Here is a 22,024-nt window from a genome sequence, read left to right on the forward strand (position 1 = left end):
CGCCGCTCAGGGAGGGGATCCTCTGCTCCGGCTCCGACGACGGGTGAGGTTCTGGACCAACCGGGCCTCCGGCTCAGAAAGCTGTTCTGGTTCTATGGTTCTGGTTCTGTGTGAGCAGAACGGTCCGGATCTGGGACTACACCCAGGACGCCTGCATCAACGTTCTGAGCGGACACACGGCGCCGGTCCGAGGCCTGATGTGGAACACCGAGGTTCCCTACCTGCTCATCTCAGGTACAGAACCGCTGGGCCCAGTGCTGGGACCAGTACTGGACCGGTGCTGGGCCCAGTGCTGGGACCAATGCTGGGACCAGTACTGGACCGGTGCTGGGCCCAGTGCTGGGACCAGTGCTGGACCGGTGTTGGGACCAATGCTGGGACCAGTACTGGGACCAATGCTGGGACCAATGCTGGGACCAGCACTGGGACCAATGCTGGGACCGGTGCTGGGACCAGTACTGGACCGGTGCTGGGACCAGTGCTGGGACCAATGCTGGGACCAGTGCTGGGTCCAGTGCTGGGACCAGTGCTGGACCAGTGCTGGGACCAGTGCTGGGACCAGTGCTGTGACCAGTGCTGGGACCAGTGCTGGGACCAGTGCTGGGACCAGTGCGACCCGCTGGGACTTGCTGAACTATTTGTCCATAAGTTTGGTTTACAGCTGCAGTTTTTGTGAAACATTTGTGTCTCGTGTCGTGACGGTTTGACTTGATGATCTGTGATGGATCTCTGGGCTCTGATTGGTTGTTGTGGTGATCTGTGATGGATCTCTGGGCTCTGATTGGTTGTTGTGGTGATCTGTGATGGATCTCTGGGCTCTGATTGGTTGTGGAGAACGCCGCGTCCATCCAGACGTCGGCAGCAGCTCCATGTTTTCCCAGATCATCCGTCTCTTGGCATCAGATTCAGCTGACATGGAAAAAGGTGGGACCGGTCCGTCCTCATTGGTCTCTGGTTCTGCAGGATCCTGGGATTATACGATCAGAGTGTGGGACACCAGGGACGGAACGTGTCTGGACACCGTCTTCGACCACGGAGCCGACGTCTACGGTGAGACACAGAGAGACACCAGGAGCCCCTGTTGAGGCTGTCCAGGTCTCTGAAGTCCCCTCTGTCCCCCTGTCCTACCCTCTGTCCCCCTGTCCCCCTCTGTCCTCCTCCGTCCCCCTACATCCCCCCAGGTCTGACGTGTCACCACAACCGTCCCTTCACCATGGCGAGCTGCAGCAGGGACAGCACCGTCCGTCTCTGGTCCCTCACGCCGCTTGTCTGTCCTCTGCTGCTCAACATCCTGACGGAGACGCCCTGGGACCGGATCATCGGGAACACAGGTGAGCCCTGCTGGAGGCCCGGTTCTGGCCCAGTTCTGGTTCTGACCCGTCTCTCCCCACAGACGCGGCCATGGTCCCCGGCTCGCCGCCGCTGCTCTGTGGGAAAGTGTCCAGAGACATCAAGCAGGAGCTGGACAAGCTGAGTGGAGACGGCCGGTCCAGGAAGCTGCGCTGGTTCTTCGAGAGTTTCTCTGTGAGTTCGGGGTCAGCAGGGGGTCTGATGTCATCAGGGTCAGCAGGGGGTCTGATGTCATCAGGGTCAGCAGGGGGTCTGATGTCTTCAGGGTCAGCAGGGGGTCTGATGTCTTCAGGGTCAGCAGGGGGTCTGATGTCATCAGGGTCAGCAGGGGGTCTGATGTCATCAGGGTCAGCAGGGGGTCTGATGTCACCAGGGTCAGCAGGGTTCTGATGTCATCAGGGGGTCTGATGTCATCAGGGTCAGCAGGGGGTCTGATGTCATTAGAGTCAGCAGGGGGTCTGATGTCCTCGGGGTCAGCAGGGGGTCTGATGTCACCGGGGTCAGCAGGGGGGCTGATGTCATCAGGGTCAGCAGGGGTCTGATATCACCGGGGTCAGCAGGGGGTCTGATGTCATCGAGGTCAGCAGGGGGTCTGATGTCATCAGGGTCAGCAGGGGGTCTGATGTCATCGAGGTCAGCAGGGGGTCTGATGTCATCGGGGTCAGCAGGGGGTCTGATGTCATCAGGGACAGCATGGGGTCTGATGTCATCGGGGTCAGCAGGGGGTCTGATGTCATCGGGGTCAGTAGGGGTCTGATGTAATCGGGGACAGCAGGGGGTCTGATGTCATCAGGGACAGCATGGGGTCTGATGTCATCGGGGACAGCATGGGGTCTGATGTCATCGGGGTCAGCAGGGGTCTGATGTCATCGGGGTCAGCAGGGGTCTGATGTCATCAGGGTCAGCAGGGGTCTGATGTCACCGGGATCAGCAGGGGTCTGATATCACCGGGGTCAGCAGGGGGTCTGATGTCATCGAGGTCAGCAGGGGGTCTGATGTCATCAGGGTCAGCAGGGGGTCTGATGTCATAGAGGTCAGCAGGGGGTCTGATGTCATCGGGGTCAGCAGGGGGTCTGATGTCATCAGGGACAGTAGGGGTCTGATGTAATCGGGGACAGCAGGGGTCTGATGTCATCAGGGACAGCATGGGGTCTGATGTCATCGGGGTTAGCAGGGGGTCTGATGTCATCGGGGTCAGTAGGGGTCTGATGTAATCGGGGACAGCAGGGGTCTGATGTCATCAGGGACAGCATGGGGTCTGATGTCATCGGGGTCAGCAGGGGTCTGATGTCATCGGGGACAGCATGGGGTCTGATGTCATCGGGGTCAGCAGGGGTCTGATGTCATCGGGGTCAGCAGGGGGTCTGATGTCATCGGGGTGAGCAGGGGTCTGATGTCATCGGGGTCAGCAGGGGTCTGATGTCATCGGGGTCAGCAGGGGGTCTGATGTCATCAGGCTCCTCTTCATCAAGCAAACTTTCTCATTAAAACTTTATTTTTTATGTAAATCTTTTATCCTTAAATTTTATGTAAATTTAAGGATAAAAGGTTTATCCTTAAAGTTGGGATGACTTCCTGGAGGCGGAGCTTCGGACAGAGCAGGAGTTTCTTAAAGAGACAGAGACCCAATTTCATGGCGTTACATCAGGAAGTTAATTCTTTAAAAATCATATTTGATTTTTGTAACAACTGAAGGTAACATAGAGCTACTGATAGAGCTACTGATAGAGCTACTGATAGAGCTACTGATAGAGCTACTGATATAGCTACTGATAGAGCTACTGATAGCGCTACTGATAGAGCTACAGATAGAGCTACTGATAGAGCTACTGATAGCGCTACTGATAGCGCTACTGATAGCGCTACTGATAGAGCTACTGATAGAGCTACTGATAGCGCTACTGATAGCGCTACTGATAGAGCTACTGATAGAGCTACTGATAGAGCTACTGATAGCGCTACTGATAGCGCTACTGATAGAGCTACAGATAGAGCTACTGATAGAGCTACTGATAGCGCTACAGATAGAGCTACTGATAGAGCTACTGATAGAGCTACTGATAGAGCTACAGATAGAGCTACTGATAGCGCTACAGATAGAGCTACTGATAGAGCTACAGATAGAGCTACTGATAGAGCTACTGATAGCGCTACAGATAGAGCTACAGATAGAGCTACTGATAGCGCTACAGATAGAGCTACTGATAGAGCTACAGATAGAGCTACTGATAGAGCTACTGATAGAGCTACAGATAGAGCTACTGATAGCGCTACTGATAGAGCTACAGATAGAGCTACTGATAGAGCTACTGATAGAGCTACTGATAGCGCTACTGATAGAGCTACTGATAGAGCTACTGATAGAGCTATTGATAGCGCTACTGATAGCGCTACTGATAGAGCTACAGATAGAGCTACTGATAGAGCTACTGATAGAGCTACTGATAGAGCTACTGATAGAGCTACTGATAGCGCTACTGATAGAGCTACAGATAGAGCTACTGATAGAGCTACTGATAGAGCTACTGATAGAGCTACTGATAGAGCTACTGATAGCGCTACTGATAGAGCTACAGATAGAGCTACTGATAGAGCTACAGATAGAGCTACTGATAGCCCTGTGGGGCTGGAAAACACAGTACTGGCCCTTTAAGAGGCTCTCTGTGACTCTCCTGTTTCTTCTAGATGGAGTCTAAAACTCCCAAGAGTTTTTCTGGTATTTTTTTACTTAAAAGCAACATTCTGGTTTATGAGATAAAACTCTTGCTTTAATTAATTTTTTAAAATCTCGTTAAGATGCATTTCCCAGCTCTGGCGGTTTCCATAGAAACCTAAATGTTCTGTGTTTTAGTAACTGGATGTTTGCAGTTTCTCACTGATTTCATGAAACCTGATGTCTGCAGACGATTTCTGAGCTTTTCACCAGAACCGGTCTCACCAGAACCGGTCTGCACCAGAACCGGTCTGCACCAGAACCGGTCTCACCAGAACCGGTCTCACCAGAACCGGTCTGCACCAGAACCGGTCTCAGCAGAACCGGTCTGCACCAGAACCGGTCTGCACCAGAACCGGTCTCAGCAGAACCGGTCTGCACCAGAACCGGTCTGCACCAGAACTGGTCTCACCAGAACCGGTCTGCACCAGAACCGGTCTGCACCAGAACCGGTCTCAGTAGAACCGGTCTCACCAGAACCGGTCTGCACCAGAACCGGTCTGCACCAGAACCGGTCTCACCAGAACCGGTCTCAGTAGAACTGGTCTCAGTAGAACCGGTCTCACCAGAACCAGTCTGCACCAGAACCGGTCTGCACCAGAACCGGTCTGCACCAGAACCGGTCTCAGCAGAACCGGTCTCAGCAGAACCAGTCTCAGTAGAACCGGTCTCAGCAGAACCGGTCTCAGCAGAACCGGTCTCACCAGAACCGGCCTGCAGCAGAACCGGTCTGCACCAGAACCGGTCTCAGCAGAACCGGTCTCAGCAGAACCAGTCTCAGTAGAACCGGTCTCAGCAGAACCGGTCTCAGCAGAACCGGTCCCTCTGGGCCGGGAGCTTCCTGCTGAGCCTGAGTTTCCAGGTAAACAAGCAGCAGCGGATAATGAGATAATCAGCTCACGTTGCCTCTGGCGCCCCCTGCTGCTGTCCTGCTGTAACTCCAACCCTCCCGCCAACATTCTGGTGATGAATCTCAGGGAAAATAGTGACGCTGACCTGTAGATGGCGCTGTTAGCTGCAACCCAAATCTCATCCAGACTTTTTCTGACGCTTCAGTCAAAGCAAGAAGCTGCATGACATAATCTCTGCATTCCGGGTAAATCTTTAATCTGCTGATGGCCGGCGCCTCCGTCGGCTGGTGGATCGGACCGTTTGGTTCCGGATGAGGTTCTGCTGGATGTGTTGAGCATGTGCAGTGTCGCCCTCAGCCTCCAGGGGGCAGCAGCAACCTGTGGGACCTGGTGTTCGTCATCAACGGCCAGGACGACTCGCTGCTTCCTGCCAGCTACAGCAAAGGCGTGATGCACATGAAACACCTGGTGAAGTTTAAGACGGTGAGCTGCTCAGGTAACGCTGCAGGCTCCGCCCCCCAGCAGGCAGACAGCCAATCACAAAGAGAGGCATCTAAAACAACAGCGTCTGAATTTAACAGTAGGAAATGACAATCAGCGCTTTAGTTGTTTGGTTAAGCAGAAACGTTCCTAAACTGTTCATAACCGCTAAAACTAAAGGATCTCAACATATTAAAGAAATGCTTTTATTTTGAAAGGGTTCAGTGTTTTCTGTGAACAGAAAAAAAAAAGTTTAATCTGAAGTGTGAAAAATAGTAAGACTAAAACAAAAATAGTTAAAAATGTTTTAAATTATTCTTCAGACAAAAGTGAAAAAGTGAACTAAACAAAAAAAAACAGCAATAAAATGAAAAAGATAAGTTTTAAAAGTTAATTATTTATTAATGTGTTTTTTTAAGTTTGAAAAATAATTTACTGTATATTTTTCAAATTGAGTTATTTTTCCTTGTATTTCTTTTATTTTGATTTTAACTAGTTAATTTGTTCATTTATCTCATTCAGAAGTAGCATTTAAAATTAAATTAGTGCCAATAAAATACATGTAATCAGAAGCTACCAGATGTGATGCACAAAAAGATTTAATTAGTTAATAACAAATTTACAACAATATAAACAGTTTGTAGAAAAAAAAAACATTTTTAAGTTGATTAAACTAAATGATCAGTTAAATAATATATATAGGTAAATAGAGCAAAGATTAATAAACAAAATAAGTTTTTACTTTGCTATTCTGATGAAAATGTATATTTATGCATTTTATTCTATTGTTATTGTTAATAACGATGAACCTCTAGCTTTATTCAATCAGATAAAATCCCTTTAAGGGATTTAAAATATTTGAAATACTAAATTAGTTTTTAGTTAACCTGCTGGCAGAAATAACCCTGGAATCATTCATGTTTTATGTTTTAATGTTTTATGTTTTATTTCTTCATTGTTTCAGTCTGAAGCTCAGGAGCTGACGATCGTTAAGATGTCGAAGTTCGGCGGAGGAATCGGCGCGCCGAGCAAAGAGGAGCGTCTGAAGGAAGCAGCAGAGATCCACCTGAGGCTGGGTCAGATCCAGAGGTACTGCGAGCTCATGGTGGAGCTGGGACAGGTGAGAACCGGGCCACCGGCCCAAACACAGGTTCTGTTCAGCTCCCTGAACCCGCCGTCTGTTTCAGTGGGAGAAAGCCTTGGCGGTGGCGCCCGGAGTCTCCATGAAGTACTGGAAGAAACTTATGCAGAGGTAAGGCACTCAGAACCAGAGCAGGTTCTGGTTCTGTTCTGGTTTTGGTTCTGATCCGGTTCTGGTTCTGTTCTGTCAGTAACTGGGTGGTGTTTCTGCAGACGAGCCGATCAGCTGATGGCCGACGATAACGATGACGCCATCCCGTACTGCATCGCCACCGGCGACATTAAGAAGCTCGTATCGTTCTTCACCAGCAGGGGGCAGCTGCTGGAGGCCCTGCTGATCGTACAGGTAACAGAGGGGGGGGGACACCAGGTGCGCCCAGCTGGCCGGGTCTGAGCAGCCGCTGTTTGCAGGGAGCGTGTGAAGGGAACATCCGTTCCCCGCAGAGTTCGTCCATCAACCACACGGCCAACGACGTGGACAACAGGCAGCAGTACCAGAGGTACGGAGGCGGCAGGAACCCGGTTCATCGCTTAGGGATCATCAGCAGCATTGATAAGGATCCACAACATTAGCTTAGCTTAAGCTAGCTTCCTTTAGCCTACACTAGATTAGCTGCCTTAGCCTAGCCCATCTTAGCATTTCTTATTTTAACCCACATTCGTTTAACTTGTATTATATTAGCTTTAGCTTTAGCTGTAGCTTAGCTTAGCTTAGCTTGCTTTATCCCAAGTTAGTCGCTTAGTTTATTTTAGCTTATGCTGTCATGTTTTGGTTTAGTTTAGGAGTTAAATTAATTTAGCTAAAGCTAACTTAGCTTCCTTTATAAGGTAAGATTTAATATTACAAATAATTTAATCCCTCCTCAGCATATTTTAATTTAGTTTGGATTAGACTAATTAGCATATTTATCTTAAATGATTTTAGAACAAAATACTTTTTAATATAGTTTTACTTTTTATACTAACCAGTTTCTCATGGTGTTTAACCTGCCAACAGTAAATCTTTATTTAACTCAGTGAGCAGAAATAATAATAACGTTTCGTCTTCCTGCCTTCAGCCTCCTTCATCACGTCTGTAAGGAGCTGGCCGAGTGGTACTTCCAAGATGGCTGCTCCGTCCTGGCCGCATGCTGCCACCTGGCGGTCGACAACATCCAGGTAGGTTTCTCCAGGTTCCCCCAGGATTTTCCAGGTTCCCTCCTCAGTTCTGAAGCCAGGTTTCTGTCCTGCAGTCGGCCATGGCCAGCCTGATCCGGGGAAACGAGTTGGAGCTGGCTGCGTGCGTGGGACTGGTCCTGGGAGAGGCAGCCAATCAGAGCACAGGTTACTGCCTGGAGCTGTTGGCCAGGAAATACATGACGGCCCCAACATGGTAGACGTGCAGCCCGCTTCTATGTGAGGAGATCCGTGTTTTCTGCTGGTCTGTTAGGATGTCTGTTGTTCTCAGGGAGCTCTCCGCCGACCTGCTGCAGATGATCCCTGATAATCACGTCTTGCTGGCCAAGCTGTGCGCCTTCCACCCAGGAGGTGCTGCAGAGATCAACCAGCTGCACCAGCGGGTGAGGCGACCTCTGCCCAGCTTACAGTTTGACCGTATTCTCTGGGACTTAAATCGTTGTTGTTTTCGTCGTTGCAGTGCGGCCTTCCCTCCCTGGATGAGTGCTCGGATCTGGCAGTAGCCGCGGCGGCCGACGGCGATCTGTTCTCCGCCGTGAAGTTCCACCTGCTGAGCTCTGAGCCTGAACTCGCCCTGCAGATGGGCCTCAGCTTCCTGAAAGGTAACTGTTTGCTGCGCTGCGTGTCGGCTGTGAGCGAGCGCCCGCTGTGAATCTCACGCTGCGTGTCGCTGCTCATCAGAGCAGCTGGCCGGATCTGATTGGACGGTGGACGGCGTTCAGCCAATCCTGGACCTGCTGAGCTACATCCGGACCGACCGGCTCGTCCTGCCCAGGCTCACCCAGTGAGGAACTCGGCTCCGCAGGACGCCAGGCCCTCGCCCTGGCTGTCGTAACTCTCTCTGTGTGTGTGTGTGTGTGTGTGTGTGCGCGTGTGTGTGTGTGTGTGTGCGTGCAGAGAGCGCAGTGAGCTGCTGATCCTGTGCGGTTACATCGGAGGCCTACTGGCCATCAGACGGAGCTACTGCAGCATCGTTCCTGCTCTCTACGAGTTCACCAGGTACGAATGAACCGACACACCCGTAACCATGGTAACCAGGCTCTCCTGTCCGCCATGTTTGTAGTCTTTCATGAGGGACCCACTCTGCAGAGAGCTCTGCTCCACCGGAGTCTGACACAAACGAACCGTTTATATTATGTTTAGCAAGGATGTTCTGCATGTTTTAACATTAAATAAAAATGTTAATTTTTTACTCACAATTTTGTTAATAAAGTAGATAAAAAAGTCAAATGATTATAATAAAACTCAAAGGAAACCCCGAAGGCGGAAACCTGCAGCTTAGATAAATGTGACCTTTATTTATAATATTATTACATTTTTTTAATTAATGGGTGTTCTCAATAGTCCTGAGATTACAGTAGTTTATTTGAAATAAATGTTTAGTTTACTGAAACAACATTAACAGCTCCAAACTAACTGAATGTCATGATTATCATGGAGAGCAACTGCAGTTTATTATTACTATTTTATTTTCCTGAGAGTGAGACCTCGTCTTTATGAGACTATCTTTGCAGAAAACCGCTACGTTAGGTCAAAGGTCAGCTTCTGGTCTCCATTAGTTACAGAATATTAAAATAACGTTCAGTTTTACATTTTAATCTCTTTTATTCGCTGTTCAATAATTATTACGTTCATTTAGCATAAATGCTGTTAATCATTTCTGTGGAGGAAAATTTGATCAGTAACATTTTATTAATCTGATGTTGAACATATTACCAAATACTCCACCACAATCTCCTCTTTGGATGAGAAAACGTGTGATATTTTTATGTTAATCCCATCAACTGTGCTTAATCTCCGCAGATTAGTTTATTTTGCAGGAGTGTCAGTTGCTTTTGTCTTTTTATTTTATTTTTATTAAGAAATTTAACTGGCAGCCAATCAGAAAACAGGATAAACATCAGAAATTGTTTCTCTTCTTCTCTCCAAATCGTTTTATGTTGACAGATGATGCCAGTAAAATCCCATAAATGGAGAATAATATTCCGGGACAAACTTCCTGTTTTAACTCAGAGATGTTTTTAAGGAGTTTGGATTTTTATCAGAAAATAATAAAATGTTGAAGTCATTAAACAAAAAATTATAAAACCGGAAAAACAACCAAATTACAGCCAACATGTCACTAAAGGCTCCTGAGCTGTGGCGCCCCCTGCAGGTGGAGCAGCGTCTCCATGGCGACGGCCCCTGACCCCCCTCTCTGTGTGTCTCAGCCAGCTGCTGAAGCGGCGGGAGGTCGGCGTTCCTCTGCAGATCCAGCAGCTGTCGGCGGAGCTGGAGGCGTGGCGCGCGGCGACGCAGCCCGGCAGGTCGGCCATCGCCGCCGTGCTCACTTCCTGCTCTGCTGCTCGGGTCACCGTGGCAACGCAGCAGCGCGGGGGAGAGCGACGAAGAGGGGGAGCAGATTTGAGACCCGGAAAACCATCAGTGATGATGGAGGGAAAATGATTCCTGGTTTTATTCTGTTTTAAACCATAATAATCTGAAAAGTGTGGCGTGCATTTCTACTTAGCCGTAAAGTTACCATGGTTACTTCTCTGGCTAACCAGCTGAGGGTCTGCTCTCCACACTTTTCAGATTTTAAAAACATTTCCTCCTCTTCCTCATCCTCCTCTTCATCACTCTCGTCTTCCTCCAGTCCAACATGTCCAGCCTGTCCAAACTGTCTCTGTCGTCCCCAGTCCTCCATCAGAGAGTCAGAGGGAAGAGTTCAGCCGCCTGCAGAGGAAGATCCAGCCCACCGAACCAGGTAACCCGACCAGAACCCTGCCAGCAGCCGCTACAGAACCCAACCAGAACCCTGTCAGGAGCCGCTACAGAACCCGACCAGAACCCTGCCAGGAGCCGCTACAGAACCCAACCAGAACCCTGTCAGGAGCCGCTACAGAACCCTGTCAGGAGCCGCTACAGAACCCAACCAGAACCCTGTCAGGAGCCGCTACAGAACCCTGTCAGGAGCCGCTACAGAACCCTGTCAGGAGCCGCTACAGAACCCGACCAGAACCCTGCCAGGAGCCGCTACAGAACCCTGTCAGGAGCCGCTACAGAACCCGACCAGAACCCTGCCAGGAGCCGCTACAGAATCCAACCAGAACCCTGTAAGGAGCCACTACAGAACCCTGTCAGGAGCCGCTACAGAACCCGACCAGAACCCTGCCAGGAGCCGCTACAGAACCCTGCCAGGAGCCGCTACAGAACCCGACCAGAACCCTGCCAGGAGCCGCTACAGAACCCTGTCAGGAGCCGCTACAGAACCCGACCAGAACCCTGCCAGGAGCCGCTACAGAACCCTGTCAGGAGCTGCTACAGAACCCAACCAGAACCCTGTAAGGAGCCGCTACAGAACCCTGTCAGGAGCCGCTACAGAACCCAACCAGAACCCTGTAAGGAGCCACTACAGAACCCTGTCAGGAGCCGCTACAGAACCCGACCAGAACCCTGCCAGGAGCCACTACAGAACCCGACCAGAACCCTGCCAGGAGCCGCTACAGAACCCTGTCAGGAGGCGCTACAGAACCCGACCAGAACCCTGCCAGGAGCCGCTACAGAATCCAACCAGAACCCTGTAAGGAGCCACTACAGAACCCTGTCAGGAGCCGCTACAGAACCCGACCAGAACTCTGCCAGGAGCCGCTACAGAACCCTGCCAGGAGCCGCTACAGAACCCGACCAGAACCCTGCCAGGAGCCGCTACAGAACCCTGTCAGGAGCCGCTACAGAACCCGACCAGAACCCTGCCAGGAGCCGCTACAGAACCCTGTCAGGAGCTGCTACAGAACCCAACCAGAACCCTGTAAGGAGCCGCTACAGAACCCTGTCAGGAGCCACTACAGAACCCTGTCAGGAGCCGCTACAGAACCCTGGCAGGAGCCGCTACAGAACCCGACCAGAACCCTGCCAGGAGCCGCTACAGAACCCTGTCAGGAGCCGCTACAGAACCCGACCAGAACCCTGCCAGGAGCCACTACAGAACCCTGTCAGGAGCCGCTACAGAACCCGACCAGAACCCTGCCAGGAGCCGCTACAGAACCCTGTCAGGAGCCGCTACAGAACCCTGGCAGGAGCCGCTACAGATCCCGACCAGAACCCTGCCAGGAGCTGCTACAGAACCCGACCAGAACCCTGCCAGGAGCCGCTACAGAACCCTGTCAGGAGCCGCTACAGAACCCTGTCAGGAGCTGCTACAGAACCCGACCAGAACCCTGGCAGGAGCCGCTACAGAACCCGACCAGAACCCTGCCAGGAGCCGCTACAGAACCCGACCAGAACCCTGTCAGGAGCCGCTACAGAACCCTGTCAGGAGCCGCTACAGAACCCTGTCAGGAGCTGCTACAGAACCCGACCAGAACCCTGTCAGGAGCCGCTACAGAACCCTGTCAGGAGCCGCTACAGAACCCTGTCAGGAGCCGCTACAGAACCCTGTCAGGAGCCGCTACAGAACCCTGTCAGGAGCTGCTACAGAACCCGACCAGAACCCTGTCAGGAGCCGCTACAGAACCCTGTCAGGAGCCGCTACAGAACCCTGTCAGGAGCCGCTACAGAACCCGACCAGAACCCTGTCAGGAGCCGCTACAGAACCCGACCAGAACCCTGTCAGGAGCCGCTACAGAACCCGACCAGAACCCTGCCAGGACCCGCTACAGAACCCGACCAGAACCCTGTCAGGAGCCGCTACAGAACCCTGGCAGGAGCCGCTACAGAACCCTGTCAGGAGCCGCTACAGAACCCGACCAGAACCCTGTCAGGAGCCGCTACAGAACCCGATCAGAACCCTTCCAGGACCCGCTACAGAACCCGACCAGAACCCTGTCAGGAGCCGCTACAGAACCCTGGCAGGAGCCGCTACAGAACCCTGGCAGGAGCCGCTACAGAACCCGACCAGAACCCTGCCAGGAGCCGCTACAGAACCCGACCAGAACCCTGCCAGGAGCTGCAACAGAACCCGACCAGAACCCTGCCAGGAGCCGCTACAGAACCCTGTCAGGAGCCGCTACAGAACCCGACCAGAACCCTGCCAGGAGCCGCTACAGAACCCGACCAGAACCCTGCCAGGAGCTGCTACAGAACCCGACCAGAACCCTGCCAGGAGCCGCTACAGAACCCTGTCAGGAGCCGCTACAGAACCCGACCAGAACCCTGTCAGGAGCCGCTACAGAACCCGACCAGAACCCTGCCAGGAGCCGCTACAGAACCCTGTCAGGAGCCGCTACAGAACCCGACCAGAACCCTGTCAGGAGCCGCTACAGAACCCGACCAGAACCCTGTCAGGAGCTGCTACAGAACCCGACCAGAACCCTGCCAGGAGCCGCTACAGAACCCGACCAGAACCCTGCCAGGAGCCAGGCCAGAGTCGCCGTCAGTACGGAGGGCAAACAGTCCCAAATTACAATAAATAACTCAAGAAATAATTATTTAAATCTCCTTAGTTGGATAAAATTGAGAATATTTCATTTAAATATATGAATAAATTTTTCATGAATTAATTAAACGTTTTAATTTATTCACTAAATAAATTAAATATTTGAATAATTAACCAGTCGGTTTGGAAATATTTCAGTCACATGATAAATTAATGAATTATTTCAGTATTTGATGGTTTCTGTGTTCTATGGAAGGCCGAAAGGGACAAAATTAAATAAAAATTAAGTAAATAAATTTCTCATTAAATAATGTTAAACATTTTAAATGATGAAATTAAATAACTGGTATTTAAAAAAATTTTATTTCATCCTGCATTTATTTTTAAATGTGAAGATTATCCAGATTATTACATACAAAGTTCTGATCGGGTCCAGTCCTGAAGGGTTCTGGTTCTGATCGGTCCAGTTCTGATATGGTCCAGTTCTGGTTCTGATCGGTCCAGTCCTGACTGGTTCTGATTGGGTCCAGTTCTGACTGGATCTGGTTCTGATTGGTTCTGGTTCTGGTTTAGGTTCTGAACGGTCCAGTCCTGACTGGTTCTGTTCGGTTCTGGTTCCAGTTCTGATCGGTCCAGTCCTGACTAGTTCTGATTCTGACCGGTTCTGGTTCTGATCGGGTCCAATCCTGACTGGTTCTGGTTCTGATCGGTCTAGTCCTGTCTGGCTCTGGTTCTGTTCTGATCAGTTCTGGTTCTGGTTCTGATCGGGTCCAGTCCTGAAGGGTTCTGGTTCTGATCGGGTCCAGATCCGACCGGTTCTGGTTCTGATCGGTTTTGGTTTAGGTTCTGATCGGTCCAGTCCTGATTGGTTCTGGTTCTTATCGGTCCAGTTCTGACAGGTTCTGGTTCTGATCGGGTCCAGTCCTGACTAGTTCTGGTTCTGACTGGTCCAGTTCTGATCGGTCCAGTCCTGATCGGTTCTGGTTCTGATTGGTTCTGGTTTAGGTTCTGATTGGTCCAGTCCTGACTGGTTCTGGTTCTGATCGGGTCCAGTTCTGATCGGTTCTGGTTCTGATCGGTTCTGGTTTAGGTTCTGATCGGTCCAGTCCTGACTGGTTCTGGTTCTTATCGGTCCAGTCCTGACTGGTTCTGGTTCTGATCGGTCCAGTTCTGATCGGTCCAGTCCTGACTGGTTCTGGTTCTGATCGGGTCCAGTCCTGAAGGGTTCTGGTTCTGATCGGGTCCAGGTCCGACCGGTTCTGGTTGTGATCGGTTCTGGTTTAGGTTCTGATTGGTCCAGTCCTGACTGGTTCTGGTTCTGATCAGGTCCAGTCCTGACTAGTTCTGGTTCTGACCGGTCCAGTCCTGACTAGTTCTGGTTCTGATCGGTCCAGTTCTGATCGGTCCAGTCCTGACTGGTTCTGGTTCTTTTCTCCTCCAGGCGCGCTGGTTCTGGTCGGACCCGACTACGTAACGGGCTCCAACCTGCCGAGCCATTCGGACCTCCACCTGTCCTGCTTCACCGGACACAGGATCCAGGTGAGCGCCCGTGCGGTTCTGTTCCCCGGTTCCGGGCCGGCGTGACGTTCTGGTTCTGTTTGCTTCAGGGTCCGGTGTTCCTGCTGGAGGACAACAAGTCGGCCATTTCTCTGAACGACGCTCTGATGTGGGCCAAGGTCAACCCGTTCTCCCCGCTCGGAACCGGGCTGCGGATCAACCCGTTCTGACCTCGACCGGACCGGACGCAGAGGGGGCAGAACCAGTACCGGGCTGAACAGAACTCTTACTGCTCCTGATCATGTCACAGTACAGAGAAAGTTGCACCCGCTGCAAACATTACAGAACCAGAACCAGCAGAACCTCCTGCTGCTTCTGTTCTAGTTCTGCTGGTTCTGCTGGGTCCGGTTCTGTCCCAGAAGTCTCGTCCTCCATCCAGCTGCAGCTCTGCTGACCTCCGTCCGGCTGCCATCTTGTTTCTGGAGAGAAGAGGCTTCCAGGGTGGTGACCTTTGACCTGCTAGCTGCTGTAGGGTCAGAGGTGAAGCTCCGGGGTTTCTGGTTGTTTCTTTGAACCTCCCGGGACTTCAGATGACCTCTGACCCTTCCCAGGTTGAAGGGTCACACTTTGCTGACGTCTCTCCAGCTTGGCATCGTGTGGAAACAAACCAGGAAGCAGCAGAGCACTTCCTGTTTCCTGTTTCGATGAGGCCAGGGGCGTCTGTAACGAGGGCAGAGCGGGCGGCCGTGGCCCCCGGGGGGAAGCTGGTCGCCCTAAAGAATCATGTTCACACAAACATTAATATAAAACCCAGAACACTAATAAATACCAATTAGTTTATTATTTATTGGTTTATTTATTGGTTCACACTCAGCCGGGTGTTCATGATGTTTTCTAGTGAAATTAAACTGAATTTTCTAGTGGGTGAAACGCATCAAAGTGTTTTATTTTCCCAGCTAGCCGGCTGGGTTTGGACTAGGCCAGAGTCCAGAGACCAATCATATTTAACTGTTTAATTATAAATATGGATCTGAGGCTCATTAAAACGGGAGAGACGGCCATCTTAATTTTCCAGCTGCCTCTTTCTGCTCCTCCTGGTTTGGTTCATGTGAAATTATTGAATCATACTGAAGATTTCCTTAAACTCCTGATGATGTATTATGTTGAAACTGGGAGTTTGCTTCCTCTGTACTGCGACTTTAAGAGGTCAGCTGCAGGCTGGGGCTTTTTTAGACCTGGTGTAGCTGTGACGTGACCTCTGACCTCTCAGTTTTTGTTTTCCAGCTGAGCGTGTACATAGAGGCTGTAAATCTGGTTGTTAGACTGGAAAAACAAGAAAACTGGAATAAAGGGGAAAGATGGCAGACTCTGTTTTTTAGATTCAGACTTTTTACACGTTTATGTAAAAAATATCAGAAACAGTTAAAGTAACGTAATCAGAGGAAAATGAAACCAGTTGAATCCAGACTGGAGAAAAGAAGAACAAATAAAGCTGCATCTATTTTTAAAATCTGAATAAAAAGAATGACTGCGTTGGGCTGGAAATACAGATGTTACATTTTGTTCAAATCAGTTTTTCCCCTCATTTGCCCACATTTATGAAGCATCTGTTGAAAACTTGGATCAAAATATCTGTTATTGTGTGGCAGGAAGCACAAAACTGGTATATTTTAGAAAATGTAAAGTCCTTCGCCTCTCCACGGGCTGCCCTTATGATGGTGGAGGTTATAGGAGCCCTTATGATGGTGGAGGCTATAGGAGCCCTTATGATGGTGGAGGTTATAGGAGCCCTTATGATGGTGGAGGCTATAGGAGCCCTTATGATGGTGGAGGTTATAGGAGCCCTTATGATGGTGGAGGTTATAGGAGCCCTTATGATGGTGGAGGTTATAGGAGCCCTTATGATGGTGGAGGTTACAGGAGCCCTTATGATGGTGGAGGTTATAGGAGCCCTTATGATGGTGGAGGTTACAGGAGCCCTTATGATGGTGGAGGTTATAGGAGCCCTTATGATGGTGGAGGTTATAGGAGCCCTTATGATGGTGGAGGTTATAGGAGCCCTTATGATGGTGGAGGTTATAGGAGCCCTTTTGACGGTGGAGGGGTTACAGGAGCCCTTATGATGGTGGAGGTTACCGGAGCCCTTATGATGGTGGAGGTTATAGGAGCCCTTATGATGGTGGAGGTTATAGGAGCCCTTATGATGGTGGAGGTTATAGGAGCCCTTATGATGGTGGAGGTTATAGGAGCCCTTATGATGGTGGAGGTTATAGGAGCCCTTATGATGGTGGAGGTTATAGGAGCCCGTATGATGGTGGAGGTTACAGGAGCCCTTATGATGGAGGTTATAGGAGCCCGTATGATGGTGGAGGTTACAGGAGCCCTTATGATGGAGGTTATAGGAGGCCTTATGATGGTGGAGGTTATAGGAGCCCTTATGATGGAGGTTATAGGAGGCCTTATGATGGTGGAGGTTATAGGAGCCCGTATGACGGTGGAGGTTATAGGAGCCCTTATGATGGTGGAGGTTATAGGAGCCCTTATGATGGTGGAGGTTATAGGAGCCCTTATGACGGTGGAGGTTATAGGAGCCCTTATGATGGTGGAGGTTATAGGAGCCCGTATGACGGTGGAGGTTATAGGAGCCCTTATGATGGTGGAGGTTATAGGAGCCCGTATGATGGTGGAGGTTACAGGAGCCCTTATGATGGAGGTTATAGGAGGCCTTATGATGGTGGAGGTTATAGGAGCCCTTATGATGGTGGAGGTTATAGGAGCCCTTATGATGGAGGTTATAGGAGCCCGTATGATGGTGGAGGTTACAGGAGCCCTTATGATGGAGGTTATAGGAGGCCTTATGATGGTGGAGGTTATAGGAGCCCTTATGATGGTGGAGGTTATAGGAGCCCTTATGATGGAGGTTATAGGAGGCCTTATGATGGTGGAGGTTATAGGAGGCCTTATGATGGTGGAGGTTATAGGAGCCCTTATGATGGTGGAGGTTATAGGAGCCCTTATGATGGTGGAGGTTATAGGAGGCCTTATGATGGTGGAGGTTATAGGAGCCCTTATGATGGTGGAGGTTATAGCAGTGATCATCGGAGCTGCGCGGTTTCATGACCTGGGATGAGGAACCAGGCAAAGTGCAACCCAGAAACCACGTTCCTTCGCCCGGACCCGGGTCGCTGGGGCACGGCTCTGGAGTCAGGCGTGGAGGCGGACATATTTCCACCCTCGAGTTGCCCATGATGAGAGGCAACTTACCATGAGTGGGCATTCTTGTTGCCCCCCATCTTGGTGCCTGTAAGTTGGGGTTCAGCCCGGTGAATGAGAGGGTAGATCTATGTTTTCGCATCCACCTGAATAATACGTAGTTTCGCCACTGAGTATGGGGTACCGGGCCCTTTGGTACGGGCTGTCAGGTCCGTATGACCGGTGTCGGAGTCTGGTCCGGCAGGAAGTCGGGCTCGTTTCCGGTGAGAGTTGGACTCCGCCAAGGCTGCCCTTTGTCACCGATTCTGTTCATTACCTTCATGGACAGAATCTGACCAGCCGAGGTGTTGATCCGTTTCGATGGCCTTAGGATCGCATCTCTGCTGTTTGTGGATGATGTGGTCCTGTTGGCTTCATCGGACCGTGATCTGCAGCTCTCACTGGAGCGGATCGCAGCCGGGATGAGGCTCAGGGCCTCCTAATCCGAGGCCATGGTCTTAGAGTGTCTATAGTCTGTCAAACATGACATCATCAGTGATTAATAGCCATTATTAATCAGGTGTCACCAATTTAAAATTATGTAACAGGTCTGATTGTGTTCTAATAATAAATTATTGATATAAAATATGAGAGTAATGCTGTTACAATGCAGGAGTTAGAAACAGCTTATAACTCCAGATAAAAAGTCTTGGTTTTTTTATTATATATAGTATTTTTAGCCTTTCATCATCTCAGGATATTTATTTAATATTTAAAAAAAAAAACCTTCAATATTTATACAAGGATCCAAGTTTCTAAAATCTATTTATATATTCTACTAAGCTGTCATTTCTTATATTTTAAGAGTTGTGCTTTAGTGTAATTTCTGGTATTTCATTTGAACCTTTTCTGCTGATATTCTATCCAGACCTTCATCACGATTTCCACATTACGGAGAGAAAATGTAAAATCGGAACTATAACCAGTATTTAATGGTTTGGCGGAGTGGGGAGCCCTCTGGTGGCCAAATGCGGTATGACAGTTTTGTAACTTCCTCTTATAAAAACGCCCCACCGACATTTTGCTTTACGTTTTATTTGCATGTGTGCATCTGGAGATCTGCCTGTGCCCCTCAACAATAAAATAAAATGGCAGGAATACTTCCTTGGGCTTTTTTACGTGCAACCTTACCCAAACTCAATGCTTAGTTTGTGCTGAACAAGCCCTTAATGTCCTCAAGAGGTCGCTGTAGGCAACGAGTGTAAAACAAAAACCGTGAACGGCTTCATTAAATTCAACCGTGCAGCTTTATTCAGAGTATAAAATGTAAACTAGATGAATTTTACACATAACGGTTAAGTTCGCTCACATTTAAACGTCCAAGTAGGGAGAAAACCTTTTAAAATGTGTTTTAGCTTCCAGGCTTTCTATTGGAGACGCGCGTATCACGTGACCAGAAATGAACAAGTCGGTCTTTTTCCACACGAAATGTTAGTTTGTTTCGGCTCATTTGTCTTTGTTTTCCGCTGTGAAAACGACGTCAGTGATTTTAGAGCATTATTTTTAACTTGCGCTGCTTGTTTTTAGAGCGATAACATATAAAATGTTCCGAACCGTGAGTCAAACCGGGATGTTCGAGGTTGAAATGGTTCCCTCCCCAGTTAAATAGGTTATCGCTTCTCGGCCTTTTGGCTAAGATCAAGTGTAGTATCTGTTCTTATCAGTTTAATATCTGATACGTCCCCTACCCGGGGACCATATATTAAATTGATTTTTGGAGCAGGGAGATGGAATAGGGGCTTGCTCCGTCCACTCCACGCATCGACCTGGTATTGCAGTACCTCCAGGACCGGTGCACCCCCCGAACCGTCACATGAAAACTCAAAACCGTAGGTTTGACGGTGAAGCTGTAATTATGCTGCAGTCATGTATTTGTTGGCAGCCTGCAGGTTGAATGTACCAACACTAGGTGGCGCTGCTCTCCTTACTAAGAACGCAGCTGGCTTCTGAGCTAATCTGAAAAATGTGTTTTATCATCTTAGATGTATATTAAATATACTTTTTTCATTTCTCACTTAAAAAATTGCAGTTAGGAGGCGCTGATTGATGATTGGTTCGTGATGAAATCATTAATTAATAGAGCTTTAGCAAAGAGAGAGTTTAAAGGAGCCAGTTTAAGTGACTTGGAGGCCGAAAGTTCTTCAGTCTGAGAATTGTTGTGGAAAAAACAGCATTACAGGCAGTCAGGTGAGTGAGTGATCTCACCTGACTGCCAGGTAAGGTGAGTAACCAGGCAGTCAGGTGAGTGAGTGATCTCACCTGACTGCCAGGTAAGGTGAGTAACCAGGCAGTCAGGTGAGTGAGTGATCAGGTGAAATCACTCAGTCAGGTTTATTCATGAGCTCAATGCAGAGTTAGAGGGACAATCAGTAACGAAGACGTTCTGCCAGACAGACGACGAGTTTCATACCCAGGATCCAAAACAAGGACAGGCAGGAAACAACATCCAACCTTCTGTGTGTGTTTGTGTGTTTATGTTTGTGTATGTGTGTGTGTATGTATGTATGTGTGTGTGTGTATGTGTGTGTTTGTGTATGTGTGTGTGTGTATGTGTGTGTATCTTTGTGTGTGTGTGTGTGTGTGTGTATCTTTGTGTGTATGCGTGTGTTTGTGTGTGTATCTTTGTGTGTGTGTTTGTGTGTGTGTATATGTGTGTGTGTCTGTGTGTGTATATATGTGTGTGTATGTGTGTGTGTGTATATTTGTGTGTGTGTGTGTGTCCCAAACACTGAGCGTCCACAAGCATTTCATATAACATGACCAGCAGATGTTAACTTACAGTAATTTCCCACCACAGGTTCCTTGTTGAAATAACATGATTTGACTTTGTTGGAGAAATAATAATAATAAATATTGTGAGATGATGTCACAAGACGAAAACAGGGATTTGGTGAACATAATAACCGTCATGAAGGTTTAAAAACGGATGAACTAAAGGACAGACGGCGCTTGGTGAACAGGAAGCATCTTTTCATTAACTCCACATGTGGTTGTGTTTTTCTCTGTTTCCTGATGTTTAACGTTTCTGAACAGGTTTCTGTTCAGCTCACCTGGTTAATGAACTAAACATGTTTGACCGTTTAAAAAGTTAATGCCTGTTGAGGCCTTCAGTCAAATATTTGAATTATGTTTTATATCAAATAAACTATTTATAATATTTACTCTAATAATTGAAAAGACACATTCAGACTCCTGTGTAGCTAACCTTCAGTTAGCACAAGAGTCTCTAATATTTGTAGTTCTATAGCAGAAAACAGGGATGGAAATCAGACATGTTAAATATTGATTTGTCTTATTAAAAGTTGGTCCAGTCCAGTTTAGTTCAGGGGAAACAAAGAAGTTCAGCAGGATCAGATTTGTTCTTGTTGTGGCACCTTCCTTCCTGCAGGGGGCGCCAGCTGATCCCCCGCTGTACATAACTCCATGTTCTCAGTCTGTCAATGTTTAACCCGGGAAAAAACGGCGTTTTTAAAGCCTGACCCTCCGAACCGGAGCAAAACAAATTCCTGTTTTTTGGTTAAAAGTTTCATTCAGCAATCAGCAATAAAAAAGAGGAACCAAGACTAAGAAAACTGAGGGAGCGACTGAAACACAGGAAGTGGAGATGATATTACCGACACGTCAGGATTTTAACAAACACTTTTTATTTAATGAAGCTCAGAATCTTTAATCAAATCTAGTAAAGAACTGAAACGTAAAATGTGGAATAAATGCTGTGACTATTTTCTGGTTTCAGCTCCACGTGGACCAAAACCAGAAACCGATCGATCGTGATCAGCATCTTCAGGACGAAGCTGAAGCCTCTGACCTTTGACCTCTGCAGCCTGAAGCCTCATTAAAACTCGGCAGGAGGAGAAACGACGCAGCTCTTCTCTGGTTTTATTATTAACAGCCGTCCAAACACGAACCCTGACCCGTTCATCCTGGAGCTGCTGTCAGCCAGTCCAACAGCATGACCTTTGACCTGAGCATGCACTTCAACACATTCCAGTTTCGGCTGAGGGTGTGAAGTTAAACATCCTCTCAGAGGGTGAAACGAGGTGGAAACACTTCATTAGAGCTCATTGTTCTGCGGCGGAGCCGTCAGTCAGCTGGAAGGAACCGCAGTCCGTCTGAAAGCCGAGGAGATGTAAGCAGCCTCTTCCTCTCTCCTCCTCTTCCTCCTCTGAGCCAGAGCCGGTGACCTCAGGCTGACCTCACAGGTTTGGA

The 22,024-nt window shown here is 49.0% G+C and overlaps 2 protein-coding genes and 1 non-coding gene across 8 annotated transcripts in view; all 3 read left to right on the plus strand.

Annotated features, from left to right (window-relative positions):
• Positions 1-15,929, plus strand: part of wdr17 (WD repeat domain 17) — a 22,571-nt gene extending 6,642 nt beyond the window's left edge. Inside the window, exons 12-31 of the mRNA XM_017306072.2 lie at positions 1-43; positions 119-234; positions 964-1,050; positions 1,182-1,331; positions 1,394-1,524; positions 5,272-5,397; positions 6,359-6,514; positions 6,582-6,646; positions 6,748-6,880; positions 6,946-7,034; positions 7,593-7,692; positions 7,767-7,906; positions 7,982-8,093; positions 8,171-8,312; positions 8,392-8,494; positions 8,608-8,709; positions 9,921-10,016; positions 10,389-10,456; positions 14,508-14,605; positions 14,674-15,929. The exon at positions 1-43 is cut by the window's left edge and continues 122 nt beyond it. Of these exons, the coding sequence (XP_017161561.2) occupies positions 1-43; positions 119-234; positions 964-1,050; positions 1,182-1,331; positions 1,394-1,524; positions 5,272-5,397; positions 6,359-6,514; positions 6,582-6,646; positions 6,748-6,880; positions 6,946-7,034; positions 7,593-7,692; positions 7,767-7,906; positions 7,982-8,093; positions 8,171-8,312; positions 8,392-8,494; positions 8,608-8,709; positions 9,921-10,016; positions 10,389-10,456; positions 14,508-14,605; positions 14,674-14,793 (2,177 nt within the window). The 3' untranslated portion in view covers positions 14,794-15,929. The remainder of the gene's footprint in view (positions 44-118; positions 235-963; positions 1,051-1,181; positions 1,332-1,393; positions 1,525-5,271; positions 5,398-6,358; positions 6,515-6,581; positions 6,647-6,747; positions 6,881-6,945; positions 7,035-7,592; positions 7,693-7,766; positions 7,907-7,981; positions 8,094-8,170; positions 8,313-8,391; positions 8,495-8,607; positions 8,710-9,920; positions 10,017-10,388; positions 10,457-14,507; positions 14,606-14,673) is intronic.
• A 667-nt stretch (positions 15,930-16,596) lies between these two features.
• LOC145553168 (uncharacterized) lies at positions 16,597-18,813 on the plus strand. Of its 6 annotated transcripts, none has more exons than XM_081611848.1 (2): positions 16,597-17,225; positions 17,277-18,813. In XM_081611848.1, exons 1-2 carry the CDS (start codon positions 16,683-16,685, stop codon positions 17,691-17,693), a joined length of 960 nt encoding a protein of 319 aa, XP_081467974.1. In that variant the 5' UTR covers positions 16,597-16,682; the 3' UTR covers positions 17,694-18,813. The 6 variants fall into 6 exon arrangements, with proteins under 6 accessions (XP_081467974.1, XP_081467996.1, XP_081467988.1 ...); XM_081611870.1 differs by having other exon boundaries at positions 16,597-17,117; positions 17,304-18,813; XM_081611862.1 differs by having other exon boundaries at positions 16,597-17,090; positions 17,199-18,813.
• Positions 18,814-19,427: 614 nt separating this feature from the next.
• On the plus strand, positions 19,428-19,618 carry LOC145553725 (U2 spliceosomal RNA). Its single transcript, XR_014089764.1, has one exon. It is a non-coding gene; the product is annotated as a U2 spliceosomal RNA (small nuclear RNA).
• The last annotated feature ends 2,406 nt before the right edge of the window (positions 19,619-22,024 follow it).

Source organism: Poecilia reticulata, chromosome 1 (genome assembly GCF_904066995.2).
Source record: "Poecilia reticulata chromosome 1, P_reticulata-male-v2, whole genome shotgun sequence".
NCBI classification, from domain to species: Eukaryota; Metazoa; Chordata; class Actinopteri; order Cyprinodontiformes; family Poeciliidae; genus Poecilia; species Poecilia reticulata.